General features: G+C 38.6%; 1 protein-coding gene across 4 annotated transcripts in view; it reads left to right on the forward strand.

Moving 5' to 3' along the window:
* The first annotated feature begins 2,688 nt into the window (after window positions 1-2,688).
* sgsm1a (small G protein signaling modulator 1a) overlaps window positions 2,689-23,567 on the forward strand; it is a 39,583-nt gene continuing 18,704 nt past the window's right edge. For 3 of the 4 annotated variants that reach the window (XM_021316956.2, XM_012863588.3, XM_021316957.2), the window contains exons 1-7: window positions 2,689-2,781; window positions 2,903-2,946; window positions 14,469-14,544; window positions 21,410-21,572; window positions 21,784-21,936; window positions 22,034-22,101; window positions 23,311-23,456. In XM_021316956.2, coding sequence (XP_021172631.2) covers window positions 2,763-2,781; window positions 2,903-2,946; window positions 14,469-14,544; window positions 21,410-21,572; window positions 21,784-21,936; window positions 22,034-22,101; window positions 23,311-23,456 — 669 coding nt within the window. In that variant the 5' untranslated portion in view covers window positions 2,689-2,762. The remainder of the gene's footprint in view (window positions 2,782-2,902; window positions 2,947-14,468; window positions 14,545-21,409; window positions 21,573-21,783; window positions 21,937-22,033; window positions 22,102-23,310; window positions 23,457-23,567) is intronic. The other variant, XM_036143673.1, reaches the window with a different exon arrangement.

The raw sequence follows: 23,567 nt of genomic DNA on the forward strand, positions 1-23,567 counted from the left end.
TCCTCAGATCACATACGGCACATGTTCTGACATGGATCATGACCAAAGCAATGAGATCCTGGGTACAAGGATGCTGAGATTAGCTACTTCATTCATTTTTATTTCATTTTTATAGATGGTGTGAGGAGCTTCAGACATGCTGCTCTGCAATGAATGGAATCGACTGAAATGGATCAAGTATCTAATCAAGTTGCCTTACCTCCTGTTGCAGGTTCTGCAGACATGTCCCCTTCGAAATAGACCCCAACGCAGACCCAAGATTCAATGGAGGAACTATTTGACTAATCCTTTAAAGCATGTATAACTAATTTCGAGTGTTGCTGGGGAGGAGGATTTCTTTACCTTCTGGTATTTGAGTCAGAATTCCTAAAACTGGAGCTTTTTAAGCATTTTTTTTTTCAAATCATGTTAGAAATAATCAGTTATTTCTTCTTCCTCTTACTGATTGCCAACAAGCCTCATAACTGGTTTATCTAACATTGACCACAAGATGGCGCTGAGACTATTTTAGAGAGAATTCAGCTTTCCTCATTTGGATTAGAACTATTTCTCCATCAAGTGCACTACTTGTATAAAGCTGTGACTGGTTTAGTGATTAAGTTATGATTAATATAGCCCTTACTATTCGTAACAAACATCACTCTTTATGTTTAACTACTGTACACCCTGATTAAACCAAATGATAGAATAGTTAACTAATTTATTGGGTGAATCAGTTTCCATAGCATTTATATTGTTGTTTTTTTTTTGTTTGTTTATCAATATTTCAGTGCAGAAATTGTCTATTATTTGCATTTAACAGCTAAAAACAGTTGAATAAATGAGTTAAAATCCAAACCAATTGCGTTCATGTATTTACTAAATTAGATTTTTTTATTCTAATTATTAAGATGTTTTGACCTCATCTACTAAAAAGAAACTTAAAGAGAAAATGTTTGTGATTAGAGCTTAAAATGATTGAGCTATACTGATAAACCTTTGAAATCTGTTCCAACTTGTTATTGTAAACCTTATTCCAGATAACCAGAGCTAAGATCTGTACCATTGACTGCCTGGGAGGCAGATTGTTATAGTCTTGACATTAGCATCGACAATGCTTTAATAGTTAAAGCTGGATATAATGTTAAATTCACGTACACAGAAACCTTCTCAACTATAGGTCTCTGACTGTTCCTTATGATAGGTTGAAATGGTATATGATCAAGCAAGTGGAACAAGATGTCGCTGCACATTAGACAGGCTTCTTCTCTGTCTCATTTCAAATCTCTTATTAAAACCCAACTCTTCTCCTTGGCTTTTATTACCATGTAGAGTGTTGATTTTTATGGATATACAGGCATATTTTTATTGTGTGCAGGCAGTGCCTTTTATTTTTACTTTATTTTTTTAATTTTACTGCTTTTGTATTTCTATTGTCTACTTCATCTTTTATTGTTTTTTTTTATTATGTCATATATTCAGTGTGATTTATTTTGTTGTGCCGCCCTTTGAAAACCTTGTGTTTGTTAAAATTGTCCAATATAAATAAAGTGGATTGGATTGCAATCCATAGACATATCAATCTTACTATTTCATATTGACTTGACTCAACAGCACAAAACAACAAATGAGCATTAAGGTGTCTGAACTAAAATGATTAGATTCAATGTTCTCAAACTGTGGTGCAAGCACCACTGGTGTTACATGAATTTCTTATATTGATACTGATAACAGATTTTGGTATTCATTTTCAGTTAACTGTAACGTAATGATGATTAACAACAGAAAGAAAGTACTGAAAAGAGTTGTGCAGTCAGGGCAATTTGGAAAACCTGTTTTAAATTAAAGCAAATAGAAACTGGGGAACATGCCCTGAAGCTGCAAACTTGGATCTGGTAATCACATCCAATCCAACTGAACCATTTCCCGCCTCCAACTGGAGTATGTAGACAGTGACCAGGCTAATGAACAGAAGCAAAACAAGCTGCATTTTTCAGCTTTTTGTGCCTTCAATCACTTTAGCAACATTTTAAATAAATGAGATTGCATTGCATTGTGTATGCGTTAACAATTAAGTTAAGATATTGTTTATGACAAATGTGCAAACATGCATCTTGAACCAATTCAGACGCAAGGCAGCCATATTGGATTTTAAGGACTGGATTGCTTGGTAAGAAACTCTTGACTTTTCCACATAAAATTCCAAATCTAGGAAACCTTTTAGTTAATTTCTCCAGTAATGGAAGTCAAAATGGAAAAACTTATAAATATTGTTTGAGTAATCTTGCTGTTCCCCCTCCCCCCTGTGTGAAAAAAAACCAAAAAAATCATGTTCAGTGGTGCTACTGCATTAACACGTGTATCAGAGTGGCTCTCTTTGGAAGAGTTAATCTTTTGTCAGTCTGTACTTGTTATATACAACTTGGAAACTCATAAATTACACTGTTTTCTAAATCATTATTTTTTTTTTTTTTTTGCCAGCTAAAATGAATCATTGTTGGAAACTCAACTGTATTTTTAAACATTTTAATGGCTGATATTTTTTTGTGAAACTCAAAATTCACCCTATCATTATCATTGGTGTGTAGACATTTGCACACAAAGGCTACTAAATACACAGCGTTTGGAGCTGGGCTCACTGACCGCGCTGTTAATTGGCGTTTCGCTCAGCCAATGGCAGCGCAGGAAAGGGGTGCGTTCAGCAGAGGAGGAGTCGTGAGCTCCATCTGGGGTGACACGCAGCTACAGGGAGCGGTGCTGCGCGCACACTGGAGGCAGGATCCATGGCAACAATCATGGCAGGTGGGGGGAAAAAAGGATCTACATTTATATTTATCAAGCATAAATAGATTGTTTATAATGGATGGACACGGATACGTATTCAAAAAAATTTATCCACCATGCCTTCTTTGCTTTGTTTTAGAAGCAGAGACCCGCCAGAAGCTGCTGCGCACCGTCAAAAAGGAGGTGGGTGTTTTCACTTCAGCCGGAGAATGGTTTCGGAAAGACTGTCTTATAGGGTTTATTGTTCAAACTGCACTCATTCAAACTTTCACAGCGACTAGTCTGTGGCAGCCCATGGCTCACATCTCTGTTTTGGGCACCGTTCTGACATCTGACTGTGCGTGGATTAAACATGTCTGATCTGCAAGGTTTGTTTGAATGTTTAGAAGAAAAAAAAAAACAACAACTGTTAAATTCTATACTGAAAATATGAATCATTATTAATAGATCTGTGATGGGCTATTGTTGTTACTGTTAGTTTGCTGCAGCTCAGAGGGAAGAAACAACACAAAGGAAGCAGATGCTGGCACTCGCAGCAAAGGAGATCATTAGCCTTGTGACAGACCATTTGCTTGTTTTATTTGGATACAGTGGTGTGTGTGTGTGTGTGTGTGTGTGTGTGTGTGTGTGTGTGTGTGTGTGTGTGTGTGTGTGTGTGTGTGTGTGTGTGTGTGTGTGTGTGTGTGAGAGAGAGAGAGAGAGAGAGAGAGAGAGAGAGAGAGAGAGAGAGAGAGAGAGAGAGACTCCTAATTAATTTTACTGTGGTCAGTTAAAGCAAACATGAAGGCAGCTGCAATAATTTGATGATCTGGGTTTCCTCCCAAACACTGAGAAGCAGATGTTGATTTAAATATTATAAACTTTAGTTGACCTGACATTTAACCCATAATAACAGATCCTTTATAGATTAGTTATCCTTGCAGATGATTAGAGAGCTTTTATCCAATCTAGGCTCTATCTGTGGGCAAAGAGCTGTGTTTTTTTTTCCACAAGGCACTGGAACATATTTGTGAACGCTTATAACCTTAAAGCTTGTCTTTTTTTGTCCAAATCAAAGCAAACTGAGGATGATGATGTGACGCAAATCTCTTTGCATCAGCACATATATAAAGAGAAGTTTAGACAAAGACTCATCTAATATCTGTTTTATAAGTCTTTCTTTATCTTTAACACACCTGCAGCAGAGACTGCGAGATCAAAGCAGTTTCAAAGCAGCAAAATACGTCTTTCATTGAATCTGCTTTGTGTTAGCCCACATGCAGGGAGACCTGCAGGTTTTTGAGTGCCAAGTGTGGAAGTGGCAAATCCTTTTAATTGTACCAGTGAAAGCGTCAGTAAAAAACTAAACTTACACACTTTGCATGCATGTTACTCAAAGTATTCCAATGTTTTTAAACGTTACAATTTCAAAACACAAAATTAATTTCTGTCTTATTGTGTCTATGTTTGAGGCCGGGAGAAAGTGCTGGACTTTCCATGGGCTTTTTTACCGGCTGTTTAAAGCATAGAGTAGCAGCCGTGCACCTGTCCTACTTCAGGTGGCTGAAAGAAAGCTACAACAATATTCTCCTGCTTTAAAGAAAATCAGCTGATTAAAAATATTTCCAGGTTTGGTAAACCCAGACAGTCATGACAGTATAACACTGCCTTAAGGTAACACTGGTTTAAAACTACAGTTCGCAATTTCTATTTAGCATATTTGTTAACATGCCAACTGTGCTGCACAATAAGCTTGTTTTCTATAAAACTACCACTGAATTCTATTATGTATCAAACAAAACACACATTATTGATAGCAGTATCATCATTGTACAAATTGAAACATCAGATAATCTTGCAATATAGAATAATTACTGTTTTTCTGTTTAAAATCAAAGAAAATACATGATGTTTAACATTTCTGTTTTAAGTTTTTGGATAAAGATTGTGGTCCTGTTAAAATATAAGGTTTTAATAAAATATTAAGCTCATCCCTTAGTCTGCATGGACCTTTCTATGCTTTGTAGAGATTGTGACTCAAACTAGTGAAACATACAAGTCACATTTTCTTAAAAATGTAACTTGTATGTTTCACTTGTATGTTTGATATTGATATTTTATTAACTTAATATGGCGATACAATTTTACAAGCCAGTCTTACTTGCGCAACTCGATTAAGTTAAATGGATATTTTTATTTACTCTGGTTTAAATTGGATGTTTCAGGTCTTAGAAATTTTGGTGAAACATTAACTTTGCCAGTTGTTTCTGCTAATGCTAAAGCTTACCCGAGTTGGGCAATTTCTTCTCATAAACATTTAGGAAATACAATAAATAATAACAGTTTTATGAGTTTCTAAATTATTTTTGTTTAAATATAATTCTGTATGAGAAATGTCCACAGCCTTTTTAAGAGGGGTCAGCTATGCAGCCTTACAGCCACCGCCTCTGTGAAACATTATCTTTTGCAGCTAATTAGCTAGAGCTGATGCAGCACTGGTGGTTTTTTCCTCAGAAACGTTTAGAAAATCTGTTTCTGTGTCAGTAGCTGTTTTAATTTGACATATTTTCCATAAACAAATAGGAGAATCTGATAGTCTCCATAAACTTAGAGCTTCTCATTGAAACCAAATCCTAATTTAAGAAAATCCTTTTTGTTTTACTAGCTGTAACAAACCAGCTGAATTTAAACTAGAAGATTAACAAATGAATATGCTGTAAAACATGTGATGTCTGTTCTTGGCACCACCAGATTCAGGCCGGTAAGATGTGCTGATTTTTATTGTGCCAACTACAAGTGGCAACGCTGTCCTGTTAATGTATTATTGTCCGTTATATGCACCTAAATAAAGAAGGAATTATGTTCTATTCACAAATAGAAACTTTAGAGTACGATGTTTGCCTTTAGTGTAATATGTTAAAATGGTAATATGTATAGAAATGCATAAATTATAGAAATTCCACTATAAGTGTATTCCTGCAATGTTCAGTTGGAAATTCAGACTTCACTGTGACTCAGTTGTCCATTATCCTTATGTGTTGATTATTGATTTATTAATTTTTTATTTTTGCTTTGATTGTTCATGAGACTTAATTTTTTCCAGCATTAGCATTCATGAACCAAAAATAACCACCACCAATTCTGGAGCTTCCCAACCTTATCTACACTGTCCGACTGGGATTTTGTGTTTCTTTTTGTTTGTTTGTTTTTATCTCAAGAAAAGTTTTCCATTGAGCAAAAGTAAAAAAAATAATGAAATAAATTGAGGCGAAAACTAAAGGCAGTTTTATTTATACGCTGATTCTTACACACAGCCTTTTTTCTGAACAGAAGCATCCAAACCTCCTTTTCTTTATCGCTTTGCTCTTTGCTAAATAGCCTAAAAGTTATCTTTTTCAGGCTTGATTAATTGCTGATTTTAATTTCTGCCGAACAAAGACCTAAAAACGACATCCTGTCACTAAAAACCGAAAGGCTTTGATCTGAATTGTCTTCCTTTCCATCCTGTTTGCAGTCTTATCTTTGGATGCCAGACACTTCCTCTGATTAAACACTGAACGTGATTAGCTTCCCTCACAGTGGCTCTTTTCAGTTCTTACTCTCTTGCTCTGTTTGCGTATGGCTAAAACCTTGTGCAGAGTGATCGGGTCGGTGGATGGACCAGCATCATTGTGTTTTTTTGTGAGTCCGCTCACTTTGAGCCCGAATGGCTGCACGATATTAGGAAAACATGACACTGGAAGATAACTGTAGAAAATTGTGATGACAATTTGGATTATGGTCTACCCAACTTTTCCTCACTACCCTGTTTATTTTACATCATCACAATCTATTTAAGTCGAGCACATAAATGAGAAAGTGCACATAATTGGCCAGATATATAATTAGAAAGCAGAGTTTGAATTCCATAAATTTGAAATAGTTCAGCTAGCCAAATATTGGTTCCAAATTATTATGTTTTTGATATTAGATACGTTGGTAGTGAGTTAAGTATTTTGACTTGATGTATTATTCAGGTCTACTCCTTGTGAAGAACAGAATGAATGTGGGCAATTCAAATCACCTTTTGCCTGTTTTATAAAAAAGAGATCCTGGATTTTGTTGACTTGCCATTCAAATAGGGCTATGAATATTTGCTTAGGTCTATGTATCAAATCAAATTGACATACAATATATAAATAAAAGCAATTGTAGCAATCATACAAATCCTATTTAAATTTGGAAATTGCCTTGAGATGACATGATTCATGAATTGGTGCTATATAAATAAAATTGAATTGAATTGAATTGAATTATTTAGTTAAAGAAATCTTAATAAAAAATAAGTTCCACAAATCTCATTAAGCCTATGTGATGATGACATTAGCCGTTTTACAGACTACTCATGCTGAAACAATATTTTCAGCATTTGTTTTCCTTGATTTAAAAAAAATATATTTGATTTAAATAGTTGACTTTAAATGTTGACACTAAAAATTGTGAAAGTAGTCCTCCTTAGCATCTCATATTTATTTATTTACCAGGAAAGTGGTAAACAATTTTTTTTTTAAAAAGCCAGAAAACCAGTCGCTTTACAGTACGATGTAAATTACTGTGGATTTGCATGAATGTATCAGACAAACATTCCCTGAGAAGTTCAAAAGTGTGCAAATAGTCATTAGCCAAAAATTTTAAATGCTTGAGTCAATTTATGTTTAAGTCAAAAAACACAGGCAGCAGTCAGTTTACAGGATGATATAAAATACTGGGCTATTGCATGAATTCATTAGACAGACGTTCCCAGACAAGTTAAAGTGTGCAATTAGCGATTAGGAAACATTTTAATGTTGAAGTTAAACAACTGTGCAATTTGCATGGATGTCCAAACAAACGCTCCCTGAGAAACTAAATATGGTAGTTTATTTGATTCATTGCATGAGGCAATAGACCTTGCAGCTTTGGTAAAGAAGAAGCTTTGAAGTCTGTTAGTTTTTGACTTAATGTTTCTGAATCGATTACCTGATGGAAGTGGGACATACAGTACACTGGTGGGTGGCATCTGTGGGAATATGTCTGGCTCTTTTCTGGACTCTTGCTGCATAAACTGTGTCTAGATCTGGTAGACGGCATCCCACAATCCCCTGTGCTGTCCTTACCACCCATGCTGAATCCTTCCTCTCCTGTGGCATGCAGCTCCCATGTCGCACTGTCACACTGAGACACAAGATGCTTTCAATTGTAGCTCTATAAAAGTTTATGAGTGGCTGAGCAGAAAGTCCAGTCCGTTTCAGTTTCCTGAGTCGTTGTTGGGCCTTCTTCACCAGGTGGGAGGCGTTCACAGTCCAGGAGAGGTCAGAGGAAATGGGAATGCCCAAGAACCTGATGCTGTCAACACACTCCACCACCTCCCCGTGTATGTAGAGAGGAGCGTGTTCAGTTCTCCAGGACCTGCTGTAGTCCGCTATAACCTCCTTGCTGGTGTTCAGGATGAGAATGTTCCTGGAGCAACACTGTGTCAGATTGTGGACCTCCTCTCTGAAGTGGATCTCATTATTGCTGAGAGCCACCACAGTGAAATGAGACCCACCACAGTGGTGTCATCCACAAACCTTTTATGGGACAATGTAACAAGCAAAATAACAGGCTACAGGTAGTTTCCGCACATAAGCGTTGAAAAATACATTTATATGCTGCACTTTAATGCTGATACTTTATTGTGACTCTTTAAAACAAGTTTTAAACAGAATATAAGCTAGAAACTCTATAGTTATTGCTGTTTCAAGGTAATTTAATTTTATTATTAAATCTCCTGAGAGGAAACATTTTTGCAACTATTAGATTTCGAGAAACCTAAAGTCTAACTAAAATGTTTTTTCCTTGTTTTGCTAAGTATAACAAACTAGCTCAAATGAAGTATGATAAATTATGAATTAATGTTAATTGAAGCGGATGAGTTTTTAAACTGATATATTGGTTCATGTCTTATGAGTTACATTGCTCGGTGCGGGCTGTACCATATGGTGTCTCTATGCCGCGTGTTTACGCTCTGCCTCTATCCAGCTGTTTTTTTGCCACCAGGCTGCTCAGACGTACCTGGATGTGGGCCATTATGCAGAGAGCCGAGCCTGTCTGTAAAAGCAGAATTACCTTCCTGGCAGAAAATTAGTGTGAATGCAAACCCCTATTTACCTGGGCTTCAGTACGCAGCAACCTCGCTCAATGCGCCTGTGCCGCTGTGTCACACTCTGCCTTTTCCATATGTCATGCTTTAACAAACACAAATGCACACCTGTGTTTGCTGAAGGAGTGAGTGAAAGACAGCAGCGACCTTTCCTTTCCTGCTTCCTGTGAACTGTTTTCGTTCTTTCTTCTAGGCTTGAACAGATTTTTCCATGTCCCATTGGTGTATTGATGGACAACGTTACAGTAATGCAGGGTTGATTATTTAATTCCAAGGGAACAAGCTCAGGGACATATTACTTCCATCATGCACACAGATAGAGATTATGACGTGAAGACCGTGATACTGTTTTTGAGCCGAGGTGAATATATTTATACCGAAGCTTTTGGAACAGATGAATCTGTATTAGCTGCTTCCTTGAGAGAAAATCCTAATGTGTGGTCGTGATTTTGAAATGACAAACAGCCATAAGCCAGCCTTGATTGCAAAATTAAAAAGTTCAAACCAGCGTGTGCAAAAGAAAGAAAAAAAAAACCATGATAGCAAACTGATGCATCGGTTTTACATAAGTAACAGTCGTGACTTAGGTTTTTCATTTTTTTTCCATCACTTGCTCCCTTCATTCTTCACCGACCACACAGACGATGAATAATGGAGGGTGGATGTTAGTAAATTAGTTTTTCTCTCTGGCTGTTATTCCTTGCTGTTGCAGGATGTAATTGAAGTGCTCAGTAGATCTTTTATCAGTAAAGCGGTTTGCTTCAAGACAGTGATTAGTTAGAGCTGCTTTATCCGGCTTTGCTGCCGCGGGTCTCGCCAAAATATCGCCGAGCTGTAAAAAAAAAAAAAAAAAAAAATCACGTGAAAACTTAACTTTAAACTGGTGGATTTCTGCTTTACTGATGAGTTGGTGTTATTGGCAACTGCAGATGGGGAGTTGTCAGTGATGAATTGAGGTTGTTGGTTTTTTTTTCTTGCATCTTTTTTGGATGGAGAGTTCCACTTCGAGACTCGTGACATCTCCATAGAAACCCTCAGGTTGCCAGCGCACAGACGCGTTGCGAGACTTATTCCTCAGAGGGCTGATCAGTAGCCTAGATGAGAAGGATGAGCAGACACAAGTGAGCAAATCAATCAACTTTCTTTCTGTCAGGTGTACTCAGGAAGGGAAGCCAAGGGAACTAAGTCCCCTGTGTCCTACATGTTTGTCTCGGTGTCTGTGCATTCTTTTTTTAGTGGTATATTCATGAGCTGAAGCTGCTGGGTGTCTCATCAGACGGCTGCTGTCTCTGCTGTGTTGGCAGCATGAATCATATCTGTTGCAGCTGAAATAAACAATGGCACTGATTGTTTCTAATGACTGCGCTCTAATTAGTCAGCGCCGCATGAATAAGTAAATGTTTTTAAGGAGTGCAGCTTAGGCCAGGTTTGCTTTCCACAAATGTTCTGAAGGGCAGATTTTTTCCCCCCTTTCATTAACTGTGAGATGGCAGACAGTGTTTAATGGGTGGACTATTGTTCATTTGTTTGTTTGTTTTGGACGACACACTTTGCTTTCCAATATAAGTACGGATTTACTCCAAGATAAGATGAGAGGCTTGACTTTATTCACTGTGAGCGAACAGAAAACAGCATATACTATTAAGATATCTGGCTTTAGATAAATATTTGAGCAGTGTTATTAGGTTGATTTTGGGCAAATCACATCACACATTAGTATTTAGCATACAAAAATTATCTACATTCATATCCAATAAATCTGAATATAAGTGCCGATGATGCCTGTTTGTCAGAATTAAAAATATTTTCTGGAGATAGCAACCTTTAAGCAGGTATTAAACACATTTTTTGTTATTTCTTAAGGCCACATATCTGTACTAAAATGTTTGTTCATTGGTCTGATGTAATATTCTAAATGTAAAGGAGCAATAAGTGAAATGTCATTTTTGTTAGTGAGGAACTAAAAAGGTTTCTTTTTAGATGGGATATGGTATAACGTCACTCATTATCTCTCTGTGTTGTTTTCCAGTCTCTTGTTTACATAGCCGGGTCGGCCGGCAGCGTGTGCACATGCACGTGGACGTGAATGCACGTGCACGTGAACAGCTCCCACTCAGGGCTTAGCCCCTCCCTGCCAATAAAATACCACCGTAGGAGCAAAATGGCAGAGAGCACGTCCAGCTGATAGAAACGTTCCCTTGCTTTATAAAGTTATGAGTTACTTACTTCTTCACTAGACATGTTCCTCCAAAAGGTGATGCTGTTTTACTGTGTATTTATTCTTTGCAAATATGTGCATAGGAGGTGACGGGTGAAAAGGGGAGGAGAAAGGGGGGGGGGCGGATTGCAGCTGGAGGGGAGTTAGCAAGAGGCGTGGCTTTTCACATATCTTGTTTTGGTCTAGAGACAGTGCTCAACAGCCCGCCTGGTGGGGAAATTTTACTTATTGCTCCTTTAAATGTCATGTTTTTATCAGCTTTAAGCAGAAAATCCTCATAATTAAAAGGAATAAAGGCTTGGACACATCAGGCTGTGTGTAATTAAGCTATATAACACGTTTCCCATTATAAATCGAGTTACTGAAATTAATGAGCATTTCAGTAATATTCTAATTTATTTAATTTAACTGTAGAAATGCCTGCTAGTACCGCTGTGAGAGATGCTTATTATATGCATGTTTTAAGATACACCATCAGTTACAAAGAAAGCTCACCAAACACAGTGCCTTGCAAAAGCCCATATTTTACATTTTATAATATTGTAGCCTTGTGCTCAAATGTTTTTTTTATTTGTATTATATCTAATATACCAACATTGATTATAAAGTAATTCATTATTGTCTAGTGGAAGGAAAAAGCTTTTCAGACTCTTTAAGAAATACAACTCTTAAAGCGGTAGTGTGCGTTTCTATTAAGTTCCTTTGATTTAAGACAACCACCTGTTGGCGCTGTTACAGCTGCAAACCTTTTGGGCTAGGTCTCTACTAGACTTATACATCTAGAATCTTTGCAAAACAGCTATTTCTCAGTTCGATTTATATGTGGACTTTGACTGGGCCATTCTAGCACATGAAAATGCCCTGTTTTCAGCTCCATCTATCTTCCACCAACACTGCCCAGCTTCTCTGTCCCTGTTGAAAAAAATAAATCTCTACCGCATGATGCCGCCATCAGCATTTTCAGCTGTGCAGCATTGATTTTCCTCCATAACTTTTTGCTTGCAGGTCAGTTTTGCTATGTATGGCTTTTGGCAAATTATAAATTCAATAGTTTTTTTTTTTTTCTTGCCACTAAAAACCAGTGCCTGTATTGACAAAGATTCTCAGCATCCTCTCAGAGGGCTCCTATCTTAGCCTAAAAATCTATCTAGGGCTTTTAGCTTCAGAGTGAATCCGATCACTGCTGAGAGCGACTCTGAGTAAGGAGATGACAGAAGTTTTTATCTTAGAGAGGAGGTGTGCTTGACCCCGTTGTTAGGTGTGACACTGTCTTTTACGAGCTGTGATTGGTCGATGGTACAAGGGGGAAAAAAGCAATATAAATTTGCTCCTTGTAATCAAAGAAGAGAAATTAACCCATTTGACTGGATTAAGAAATGTGTGACATGACTTAGCAAAATTAAATCATTTCTCACACAGCACCAAAATGGTAGGACGTACAATATTAATTTGAGTATTTACATCCTCATCATCATTTTGATTTGCTTTATGTTTACTGGTTATTCTACTACTTCATCTATTGATATTAATGTGCTCTCAGCGGTCAGCATTTTACTGGGGCTGCCTGCTCCGCTGACATAAAATGGAGAAAAATAGAGAATAGGGTGTTGAAAGGTAAATTGGTCCCTGGATCACGGTGCATATAGGCGGCGTGTGAAGCACAGATCAATGCATCTCTTTCTCTGCACGTCTTGGTGCTTCTGTGCACCAGCCTGGAAAGTGAGAAGTGCTCCGTGCAGCAATCAAAAGCCAGAGAGGAGAAGGCGTCACACAAACAAAGTTCATATGAACATATAGTCGATTGACCATCATCTACAATATAGAAAATGCTTTCCTACTTCTTTTATCTTCTCTACAGCATGCATTTATGTATATTTTCTCTAACTTTTTCCATCTCTTCTAAAAAAGAAATGTTATTGAGGGCAATAGTGTAAATACTATAAAAATCCTCTGTACTATATTCGTCAAACAATGTGAACATTTAGGCCAAATTAATATATTTGCCATTTCCGTGTCTGGTTTGAATGTTTCTTATTCTATCGTGCCCAAAACTGACCATTAAAATGCAGCTTTGCATATTTTAAGTAGCTTGTCGGGACATATTAGCTCTGATAGTCAACTGTTTGTGATCTAAATGCTCCACTTTGCTTCCAGTTTCCGGCTGACCTAATATGACTGAATCAAGAAGTGCCATTTAACAGGAGAGTGCTGAAGTGTTCCTGTTGGCTGTCGCCGTCTTTGCGTATTTGGCTCAGCTTTTATGTCTGCACCTGCATCAACGTGGAGAACGTGCTAATTCTGAAAACTGCTCTGTGGGTTTTCACCTTGCTCTGACTCGTGATGATTATGGGCAGAAAAAAAAAAGAAACGTTTCCTCTCTCAGGAAATAAATAATGTTTTCAGGTTTTTTTAACAAGCAGTAAAATAATGAGAACTTTTATTGTGTGTTTTTAATGATTATAAGTTATATTTATTTTGGATTTCAGTTTAGTTTTTTGTCTATTGGGCTAACAGGGCTTTATGAAGCACATTATATCCATGAATGCCCTCACAAAGAGAGCCATGTCCAGCATGGAGAGATCGTGTTTGTTGACGATGAGCCTGGCGGTGTAATGTGCTCTTTGTGGACAGACTAATTTCAGCAGGAAATTACAGCTCAGCTATCTGCGTGGCAGTGTCTGGAGGTTGATATTCCCCCGTCCAGATTGCAGAGCAGTGCCCACACCGGGCCACGTCTCCATAGTCACCACAGGGGCTGATTCACCGCTCGCCTGAACCCGTGGTGCGCGGCAGTTGTCAGGTCAGCGGGGAGAAGGACACACCACAGGGACAACAAAGCCAAACTAATGGGTGTTTCCCTGTAGGCGCGTGCATCTGATGTGCATCCTATTTTTTTTTTTTATTAGAAGATCTGAAGATGCTATCTGCTTTGTAATCTGCGACAGAATCATCTATTCCCGCAGAGGGTTGGTAATTGCTCAGATATAGGGGGTCTGTGATGTATGAGCTACCCTCCTCTAGCACCAAATGATCCTCCGTTTCCCAGAGGTCCTTGGGACAAGAGTCGATGACTCATCCTGTTCAGCACTTTGTTTGAAAGCACTTGATAACTAAAGTTATTATTATTATTGTTATTATTATAACTGAACATGCTGTTGCTTTGAGTTTTTTCTCCTTCTAACTTTTGACGCTGAACTCTTACATTCATGTTTTCTCCTGGTTATTCGCTCAGCTCAAGTATTTTTGTCACTTAGTCTGATCCTCCGCTAAAAGCCCCTCTCAGACTGTTTGTGTTCAGTGTGTCATAGTAATAAATGAGTCATCCAGCGCCTCCTCTTTCATTGACAGGTGAAGCAGATTATGGAGGAAGCTGTCACCAGGAAATTTGTTCATGAAGATAGCAGCCATATCGTGTCCTTCTGTAGTAAGTATTCTAAATCCCTTAACTTTACCGTCATTGTTTTTCAATTGAATAGAAAACGTCTGTGACACTGAAAATATGTGGCAATTTCTTTAATTTATTTATGTCAGCTCTTAATCTTGGAGATATATTTATAATTAGCCTCCCTTGGGATAAAAGCAGGTAAAGGATGAAGAGATTTCAGCGGATAAAGCCACATCGTGTAGCTCAAGTCCTGGATCCACATCTCTGTGTGGTGGCTTGCATGAATCTCTTCCAAACATTTGAATGAGCTTTGTTTCACAATAATTTTAGGGCTGCAGTCAGTGTTTTTGCTTTTTCTACCACACTTTGTCCTTCCACTCAACTTTTATTAACATGCTGGAATACAGCACTCTGAGCACAGGCAGTTTCTTTAGCAATTCCTTTGACTGTGTGCTGACCGCTGTCTTAAAAGTAGCTGGTCATGAGAAATACCATAATTAAATTTCATCTTTTAAATTTAATTGTAGAAAAAATAATGTTTTTGATGAGATACAAATGTATTAAGATGTGTCTATATGCCCCGTCATGAGCTTTCTGTGGCTTTTAGCATCTTAGATACTGTAATATGTTTCAGGTTTGGCCATCTAACAGGCTGAATATCTTATTGACGTACAAAATGTGTGTTCAACACACTTGGAATGTGTTAGCCAACAAATATCACATTCCAAATACGTCTTTGGATATCAATATTGTACAATCTGATATGAAAATATTATCAAGATATATTCTGCAGACCTACTGTAGGTCATCAGCTTTTGGGTAACACTTGTTTGGGTGTCGATGTCAGGTCTTTGCGGGCTTTTTATGTTTCTGGAAACATGACTGTCTGTGCTGTGCAACGTCTTTGGGTCGGGCTTGACAAATCTATATCTTTCCTACTGTGGCCTGTTTAAATAGCACCACACAAAGGCTCTTTCATCGCAGAGCTACCTTTTTGAAGGCTGACTTTCTGCAATAATCATTGCAATTTTGGATAGAACTTTTTAGAAGGCCATTAAAAATGATATGAACAAAAAGATACAAGTCCAATCAAATTAGATTTTACATAATAAAAGCTAATTTGTGCATCTCTGTCACATTGAGTAGAAAAACGTCCCTGAATTAATATTTGAGAAGCTACATTTAAATGGATTATAACTAAAAGATATTGCACATTATGAATGCGGTAATTTATCAACTATAATTATTGCTCCCACTTCTAAAATCAAAGCACCATGGGAAACACCCTGCCCACATACAGACACTCGCACTCGGACCAGAGGAATAACTAGAAATCTGAGATATTTGCAGATTTGCAGCGTGAACAAAATAAATCTCACCTCACACAAAGCATGATATTTTTTTTTTTACTTGGTGAAAGCCATGTCTGCAAACAAGTGACTTTTTTCAAGTCATGAAGTGAGACACTTCCAAACCCGATAAAGTGTGAGAGAAGCCACACACCCTGTCTTGACATGGAGTCGGGTCAACGTGTGGTGATATGATGCAAACAAACGAGTGGTCGTCATGGTGTTGCCTTTTAAATGTGGGCCAAGAGACGCACCTGTAGGACCCGTCAGATTTCTGTGGGCTGACAGCTTGTCACGGTGTGTAAAGCTGCTGTATTTACTGACACAGATTCAAGAAGATGTGGGTAACTTATGGTCTGTTGGTTTACCAACTATACTGTGTTGTACTAAGGCCACAAAGGGGAACATTTAAAATTCAAAAATAAAAGTAAAAGTGCTACGAAAGTGCTAAGTCCAGTGCTCCTTAGACTATTACATAGGATCTCCACATAATGAGGCTTATATACAGTCCTTTCAGATCTCACAGTGTGTCAAGCATTCGCACCTCTGCCTGAAAACCTGTTATACCCGTTTAAGATTAACATCGTTCCCTTCCAATAATCATCTTACACCAAATCCTTCTTCGGTAGTTTAATTTCCCTGTGAGGAAGTGATGAAAATTACTTCTTTTTTTTTTAAAGAATCCTTTGGTGAAAGTCCTGTTTTACTCACGTTTACCGTATGATGTGCTTCGTGTGCTTCCATTAGTGCTTTCATGTTGCCGCGTCAACAGGTTTCTTGCCCTGCAGTGTGGACATTATCATTTGGATAGAGGCGTCCATGTCCTCTGCTAAAATAATTGCTGGGCATCAGTAAAAAAAAAAAAGAAAAAAAAGAAAGAAAATGGCCTTCCCGTCTCTCTGCCATGTTTTCAAAGCTTCCTCCACCTCTTGACTCGCTGTGTGATCCAACTTTTAGCCCCTGCAGTTTTTCAGCCATAGTCATTTCAGAGATGAGAGCGAGTGAAAGATGGTGAGCTCGGTTAGCTCACTGGGGAGCCATTAACCTCCTCGATCATGGCTGCTTGTGAGAGCTGCCTACTACGAGCCTGAATGAAATGTAAATGCTGGATGGGAAATGTGTCAGAGCTCTGCTGCTGACCGAGTTGAACCCTAATTTTCATTAAGGTTATTTGTTTCCATCAGTCAATAATTATATTTCCTAAATGTCTTAGCGTGCTTGTTTATTTGATGACAGTAACATATTTTGCTTTTGCGAACGTTCCTAAAAAAAAGTATATCATACAAATTGCACTTTTGATTACGGTCAGAAAGGAACTGCTATTCTCTAGGATAGGTGTCTGATTATTATGAAAATAATGAACTTTATTTTTACAAGAATGGTACAGTTATACACGGCTCTGGTGCAGAGAGTGCAGGTGATGTGCTGCACAGAGAGTTTTTTTCAAGACCATTCAAATTAATTTTCCACATATATAATGTGACCTTTATGCTGCACCCTCCAATTGAAGGCAACAAATAAAATGTAAAATAAGTGCAGGGTTGCATAAGTGTTTAGATTAGATTAGATTCAACTTTATTGTCATTACACAGGTACAGGTACAAGGCAACAAAATGCAGTTTAGGTCTAACCAGAAGTGCAATAGCAGCAAGTGCAGGATAAACAATGGTTCCATATGTACAGGACATGGATTATTACTGAATAAATATGGAGACGTGTAATATTATAGACAGAATTTTACTGATCGATTTGTCCTGTGAGTATAATATATAGATAATCAGTATTGTGAACTAAATTTACAGCTGGATATGTACCGAATATAATATACAGGTGGATATTACAGGTGGAATAGAGTTTTACAGATATGTACAAAAGCATAATATACGGATGATTGTTATTATCACAGAGTTTACACGTACTATGAATATATGTACAGGTGGCTATTACTATAGGCAGAATTGTGAGCATGATATACAGGTAGCTATTACTATAAAATGAATAAATAAAGTTTGGACAGAAGCTATTTAAATTAAAGTATAGTGGAAGGTAATTACACCCTTAAGCTAAAATAGCTCCTTTATAGGAGTCTATCAGCAAGCCACATTTTCACATTTTGCCAATATTTGCCCACTTTGCCTTTTGAAGGTTCTGCAAACCTATCAGATTACCGACATCACAGAGTCAACGGATTTAGTTCTGGACCTTGGCTAACCCATTCCTAAACTTACACTTGTATCACATGCAATCATTCTTATGATGAACTGGATGTGAGCAAACTCAATCTCACTGGGATGCTGAGAAATGAAGGCTTTGGGTCAAAATTCACTGGTATTTGTTCATGATTTCATTCACCTTGACAGAAACCATGAGGCTGGCCCACCACCATGTTTCCCTGTGGCTTTGCTGTTCTATTAGTTTTATACGGTGTTGCCTCTATGCCAGACTTTCCTAATGGAAATGTTGCCCAAAAGTTCTAGTTTGATTCCTTCAGACAAGAATCCACAAGGCATTGGGAGATTATTTAACACAAGGCTGGATGTTTCCTTTAGAAAAAAAAAAAAAGGTTATGACTTGCATCTCTATCCATCTAGTTCAGACATATGGAGAGTACTGAAGATTGCTGGAACATGTGGAACAGAACCAGTATGTTGTATAAACTACTGCTGCTCCTTTAAGCCTCTGGTATACTTTCACACGGCTTTACTTCAGGTAATCAGATCCTCTATAAATGACAGCGGGAGGGATGTCACAAAGCCTGAATGCTGAAGCAGAATCAAAAGCTACCTTTACAGATAATTCATTTAAAAGTGTACACACTTACAAAGGCAGGTTATTGCATTCTTTATTTATTTATAACTCTCTCCTAATAGCCTTGCATAACTTAGAGTTGAATTATACTGGAAAGAAGCCACAAGTTATTTTTCATGGTCTCATCTATCTACCTCACAAAAACCTGCTACACTTGTACAGCATGCAGATGGTTTTTCGGGAGGCGTGTTTGGGAATACAGCATCTAGAAGCCAGGTTTAGATCATACAGGACCTGTTTCCAGCAGAAATTGTGTAACTACATCAGATCTTTTTATAGCGAGATGCTGCGCTGTTGTCTTGGTGGCTGTTCTGAGTGAACGTCGCTCAGCTATATGTCGCTGACAACAGTCTGGTACACTCTCAGTTGCCACAGATACAGGATGATTAAAGACAGTTTACTGAATTAGCTCTTTTCTGTCAGGTGGGTACTGATCCTGCTCACGTGTTGTGTTTGTTCCCTTTCGCATTCAGCTACAGTCTGGGAGAGTTAACGTTAATGTCTTTGTTCGTTTTAGTTCATAAGCTGACACTCTTGCATCTGAAAAACATTAAAAGGTGTCCACCTCACAGACCCCTGCATTTAGCTTAGCTATTCATAGTGTTTCTTTTCAGGGCAAAAGCAGAGACTGACTCCCAGAATGGTCTTCAGTTGTCGGTAGATGGACAGATTTGAAAAAGCAGCAGGCGTTTGTACGTCTGCCATCCGAGAGCACTTATAGAGGATGATGAGGGAGGAACAAGGCTGAACTATAATTCCAGACCTTTTAATAAGGCTCATTGTTCTAACATTTACCTTGCTGCTCCTATAATAATGTGATACGAGGATGGAGGGGAGGGACGGGGGAAGAAAAAAAAAAATACAGAAATGAAGACTTGGGCGGAAAAGAGCGACAGGATGTAAGAAGGAGTTGTTTGCTGAAGCGGTGACGGTGGAAAGAGGCAGGTCGTGATCCTCGCAAGTTGCCTCTGCCTCTTCCTCACACTCGTCTCCCCCCCCCCCCCCCCCCCATAGCTCCGTCACTCCATCAGCGAGGGTTGCCATGGTAACCCCATCCTTTTCCCCCTGACCCCATGTGAGCAGAGCTGCAGGATTAGTCTTGACAGAAAATTCAAATGTCAACACAGCGCCAGGCCCTGCCACGTCGACTTGGGGAGGAGGCGGGGCTCGGTCTACGTCACGTTGAAGTGAAGCGCGTCAACGTTGTCTTCAGCTGGCGTCTCAGTTCACTGGGATTTATAATGAGCGATGCTGTGTAGCAAGGTTGTTATATTTTGATATTATGATGGTGGTTCCCTCTTGGTGTGTTCGATTATGGGGGAAAAAACACGTATCATAATTACAGTAACTTTTGTTGTTAACTATTTATGACATTAACTATTTAGCACAATCACTCATTGAGTTTGGAAATATGTATTTATTGTACCTAAAATATCAAAATCAGACTATAGATGCAGCTCAGTGAATCAGAATGTCATTGAAAAGCTGATTTATTTCAGTGATGCAATTAAACATGTAAAACCCATGGGTTTCTTAAACATAGATTGAAATATTTCTGTTAATTTTTCTGATTTCCTGCTTAATTTAGCTTGTTAAACCCCAAAATTCAGTTTCTCTGAACCGTTGAATATTAGATAATACCAACAGAACGATTTCTAATACAGACAGGTTACTCTTTGGCCTGCTGAATCAGGAGAAGAATGTCAACCAACCAAAAGGTCATTGCTAAAATGTTAGCCATTTGCCAAGTACAGTTCTAAACATATTAATGGAAAGTTGAGTGGAAGGTAAATGTGTGGTAGAATAACGCACAAGTACCCTTGAGAAGACTTTGAAGATATTTCCACTCAAGAGTTTGTTGGAACCTTTAGGGGAGAAGCTAGATTTTAAGTTTAGCTGTGAACCATAATGCTCAAAATCAACAGTTTGAAATGTTTTACTGCATGTGTAATGAATTCATATAGTATAAAGTGCAACAATACTGTAATGGGTATCATGGTGTAAACCAGCGGTTCTCATACCTTTCGTGTCCAGGGACCCCTTTAGCAGCGGTAAAGTTTTTCCAAGAACCCCTTTAGATTCCTCATGCTGATGGTATTTTTTTAAACAGCCTTTTGTACTGTTAAATACATTAGGAATTATGTATGCTTTCAAAAATACATATAAATACACCTAATATTAGAGATTTGGTGGGGATTTGATCCTCATTCTTGATAAAGCCAAACTTAATGTAACTGTTGTCATACTTCCTAATTTTAGCTGATTCGGCTTTGACCTGAAGTGTTACTTAGCTCAACCCCAACGCATCCTCAGCAGCGCCTCCTCAGGCCCGACAACATGCATTTCACGGACAAACCGTGAAATCGTTGTATGTATCTTGTATGTATAATGAAAAATAAAGCATGTTATCTTATAAAAAACACAACGAGTGATCTAATAAATAACCAAAGCTGTATACGCGGAGAGATGGCTACTGAACAGAAACGGTTAGCCTGGTTGGGAATATGGAAGAGCTGCTGAAAAGGTGAACAAGATGAGCAGCTGAGATCTACAGAATATTGCAGGAATCACATCAAAATAATAATAATAATAAAAATAACCATAACATAAATACACAGAGTAACATAACAATAATTTTTTGCGATATTTTGCAGATGGTTTTATGGGCTTGTTTACTTCTCCGCTCCTCCGGCGCACAGTTTTAACACATTACACCTCGATAAAGCAAATGTGTTCTGTCCGCACAGCTGCGGTGGAGGCTTGCGTGCTGCACGGGCTCAAACGGCGAGCGGCTGGCTTTCTGCGCAGCAACAAGATAGCGGCGCTCTTCATGAAGGTGGGCAAAAGCTTCCCGCCCGCCGAGGAGTTTTGCAGGAAGGCCCAGGAGCTGGAGCAGCTCATGGAGACAAAGTGAGAGACACATGCGTCACGGCCTCTTCGCACACATCACAGCAGAATTCAAAGCCTGTTTGATCTATTTTCTGAGGAAGCTTCTTCTTATTTAATAATTAGAAGCGCTCTGGGGCTATGAGTCTTTCATCTTATTTGCACGACGCAGAGAAAATTCAGAACATTCTTTTTGTTTGAAACTTTTTGCTGGATTGTTTTTTTTTTTCTGCAGACGAAGTCAAAGCTTGCAGAGTCAAGACAGTCTTCGTAAGATGCCCCGGCTGCCGACCCTCAACCCTCCTGGGGTCAGGAACCTGTGGATCAGGACGGCTCTGTTTGAGAAAGTTCTGGATAAGATTGTCCTTTTCCTGGTGGAGAACAGCAGGTGTGTCTGAAGGACAAAGGACACTCTGTTCAGGCAGGTCAAAGGGTTCCTGTTCCTCCTTCAAAAAAAAAAAAAAACTTTACTTCTTTTCTTCCAGTAAATACTACGAGAAAGAGGCTATTCTGATGGACCCTGTGGATGGACCGATTCTGGCCTCCCTGTTAGGTAATGAAATGGCAAAAGAAGATATTTTTGTTATTAACTGTAATGTTCTACTATCGGATCGTTATAAACAGGTCAAATATGAGATCAAGTAGAGCAAAATGTTATAGTTGTAGCAGCTCGATGGATACTCTAAATTCTGTTAATGGATTTCCATGTGAAACAATTAGGGACACCTTTTTTTAAATATTTAGTTCTTTATTCAGAAATGCTCACATACTGATGTCTAGTCTATTTTTTTTATCTCTGAAATAAAAAGGGATTTAATTAACGTTCAATGTGACATGATTTAGAGGCTGTTTCAGTTCATCCTACAGCATGAATGATGTCAAGATCTGGGCTTTGACTCAATCCAGAACTTTCCATTTCTTATTTCTCAGCGAGTACTCGGCGGGTTTGCTGATCCAGTTCTGCTTTTTACGCACGGTAAAGCTCCTGCTGCATCAAGGAAACCCCAAACCATGATACGTCGGCCTCAGTGCTTCACATTTTAGTGCAATGCTGAATTTAGTATATGCCAGCATGTCCTGTGTTCTTGTGTACAGATGAGTCAGTTTTATACTCATCTGTTCGAAGAATATTATAGCGGAGGTCTTGGTCCATGTTCTCTGTGCAAAAGCATGATTGAAATCATGGAAAGTCCCGGGCCGAGTCGAAGGCCAGATCCATCCGAGATTCTGTGGGGCGACCTGAAGCGGGCCGAACATGTAAGAAACCTCTCAGACATGTCGCTGCTGAACGCGAGGAGTGGGGAAAGGTTTCCTCAATCCGATGTCAGAGATTGGTAGATGGCTGCCAGAAGAATCTCATTAAAGTTGTTTCAATCAAAGCGGGTAAGACCAGCTATAAGGGATTAGGGTGCATTAACCTTTTCTCTCAGCTGATGCATGTTTATTGCTATCTTTTGTTGAATTAGTGAATAGATTTTAAGCTTTGTAGTTTAAGTCCAATTAAATCACTATCATTTCTGGAGGAAAATTAAAAAAAAGGTTAGACATCAATATGTTGATAAAGAACTGAATGTTTAGTGATCCTAATTCTTTTTCCCGTGCCTTTTTAGTATATCAGAGGATAGATCTTGAACAGACGAGGGAATCTAACGTTTACTTTTAAAACATATGTTCTCCCTGCTCTGTTTTAGTCGGATTGTAACGCTTAGGAGGATCTAAAACTCTTGGCAGACTGTCTCTCCTTGCTGTCTCCTTGTAACAGTTGGACCGTGTGCTTTGGAGTACACAAAGATGAAGACGGCGGATCACTTCTGGACGGACCCGTCTGCCGACGAGTTGGTCCAGCGACACCGCATCCATAGTGGCATCTGCAGGCAGGATTCTCCCACCAAGAGACCCGCGTTGTGTGTGCGTGTGAAATCTCAGAGGTTCTTTTTTTAATCTTCTTATCCACGTGTCAGCTTACACACCGATAGATCAGCGGCGCGAACAGACATATTCACTCCTGAGATGCATTAA

The sequence above is a fragment of the Fundulus heteroclitus genome, chromosome 12 (assembly GCF_011125445.2).
Source record: "Fundulus heteroclitus isolate FHET01 chromosome 12, MU-UCD_Fhet_4.1, whole genome shotgun sequence".
Classification (NCBI taxonomy): domain Eukaryota; kingdom Metazoa; phylum Chordata; class Actinopteri; order Cyprinodontiformes; family Fundulidae; genus Fundulus; species Fundulus heteroclitus.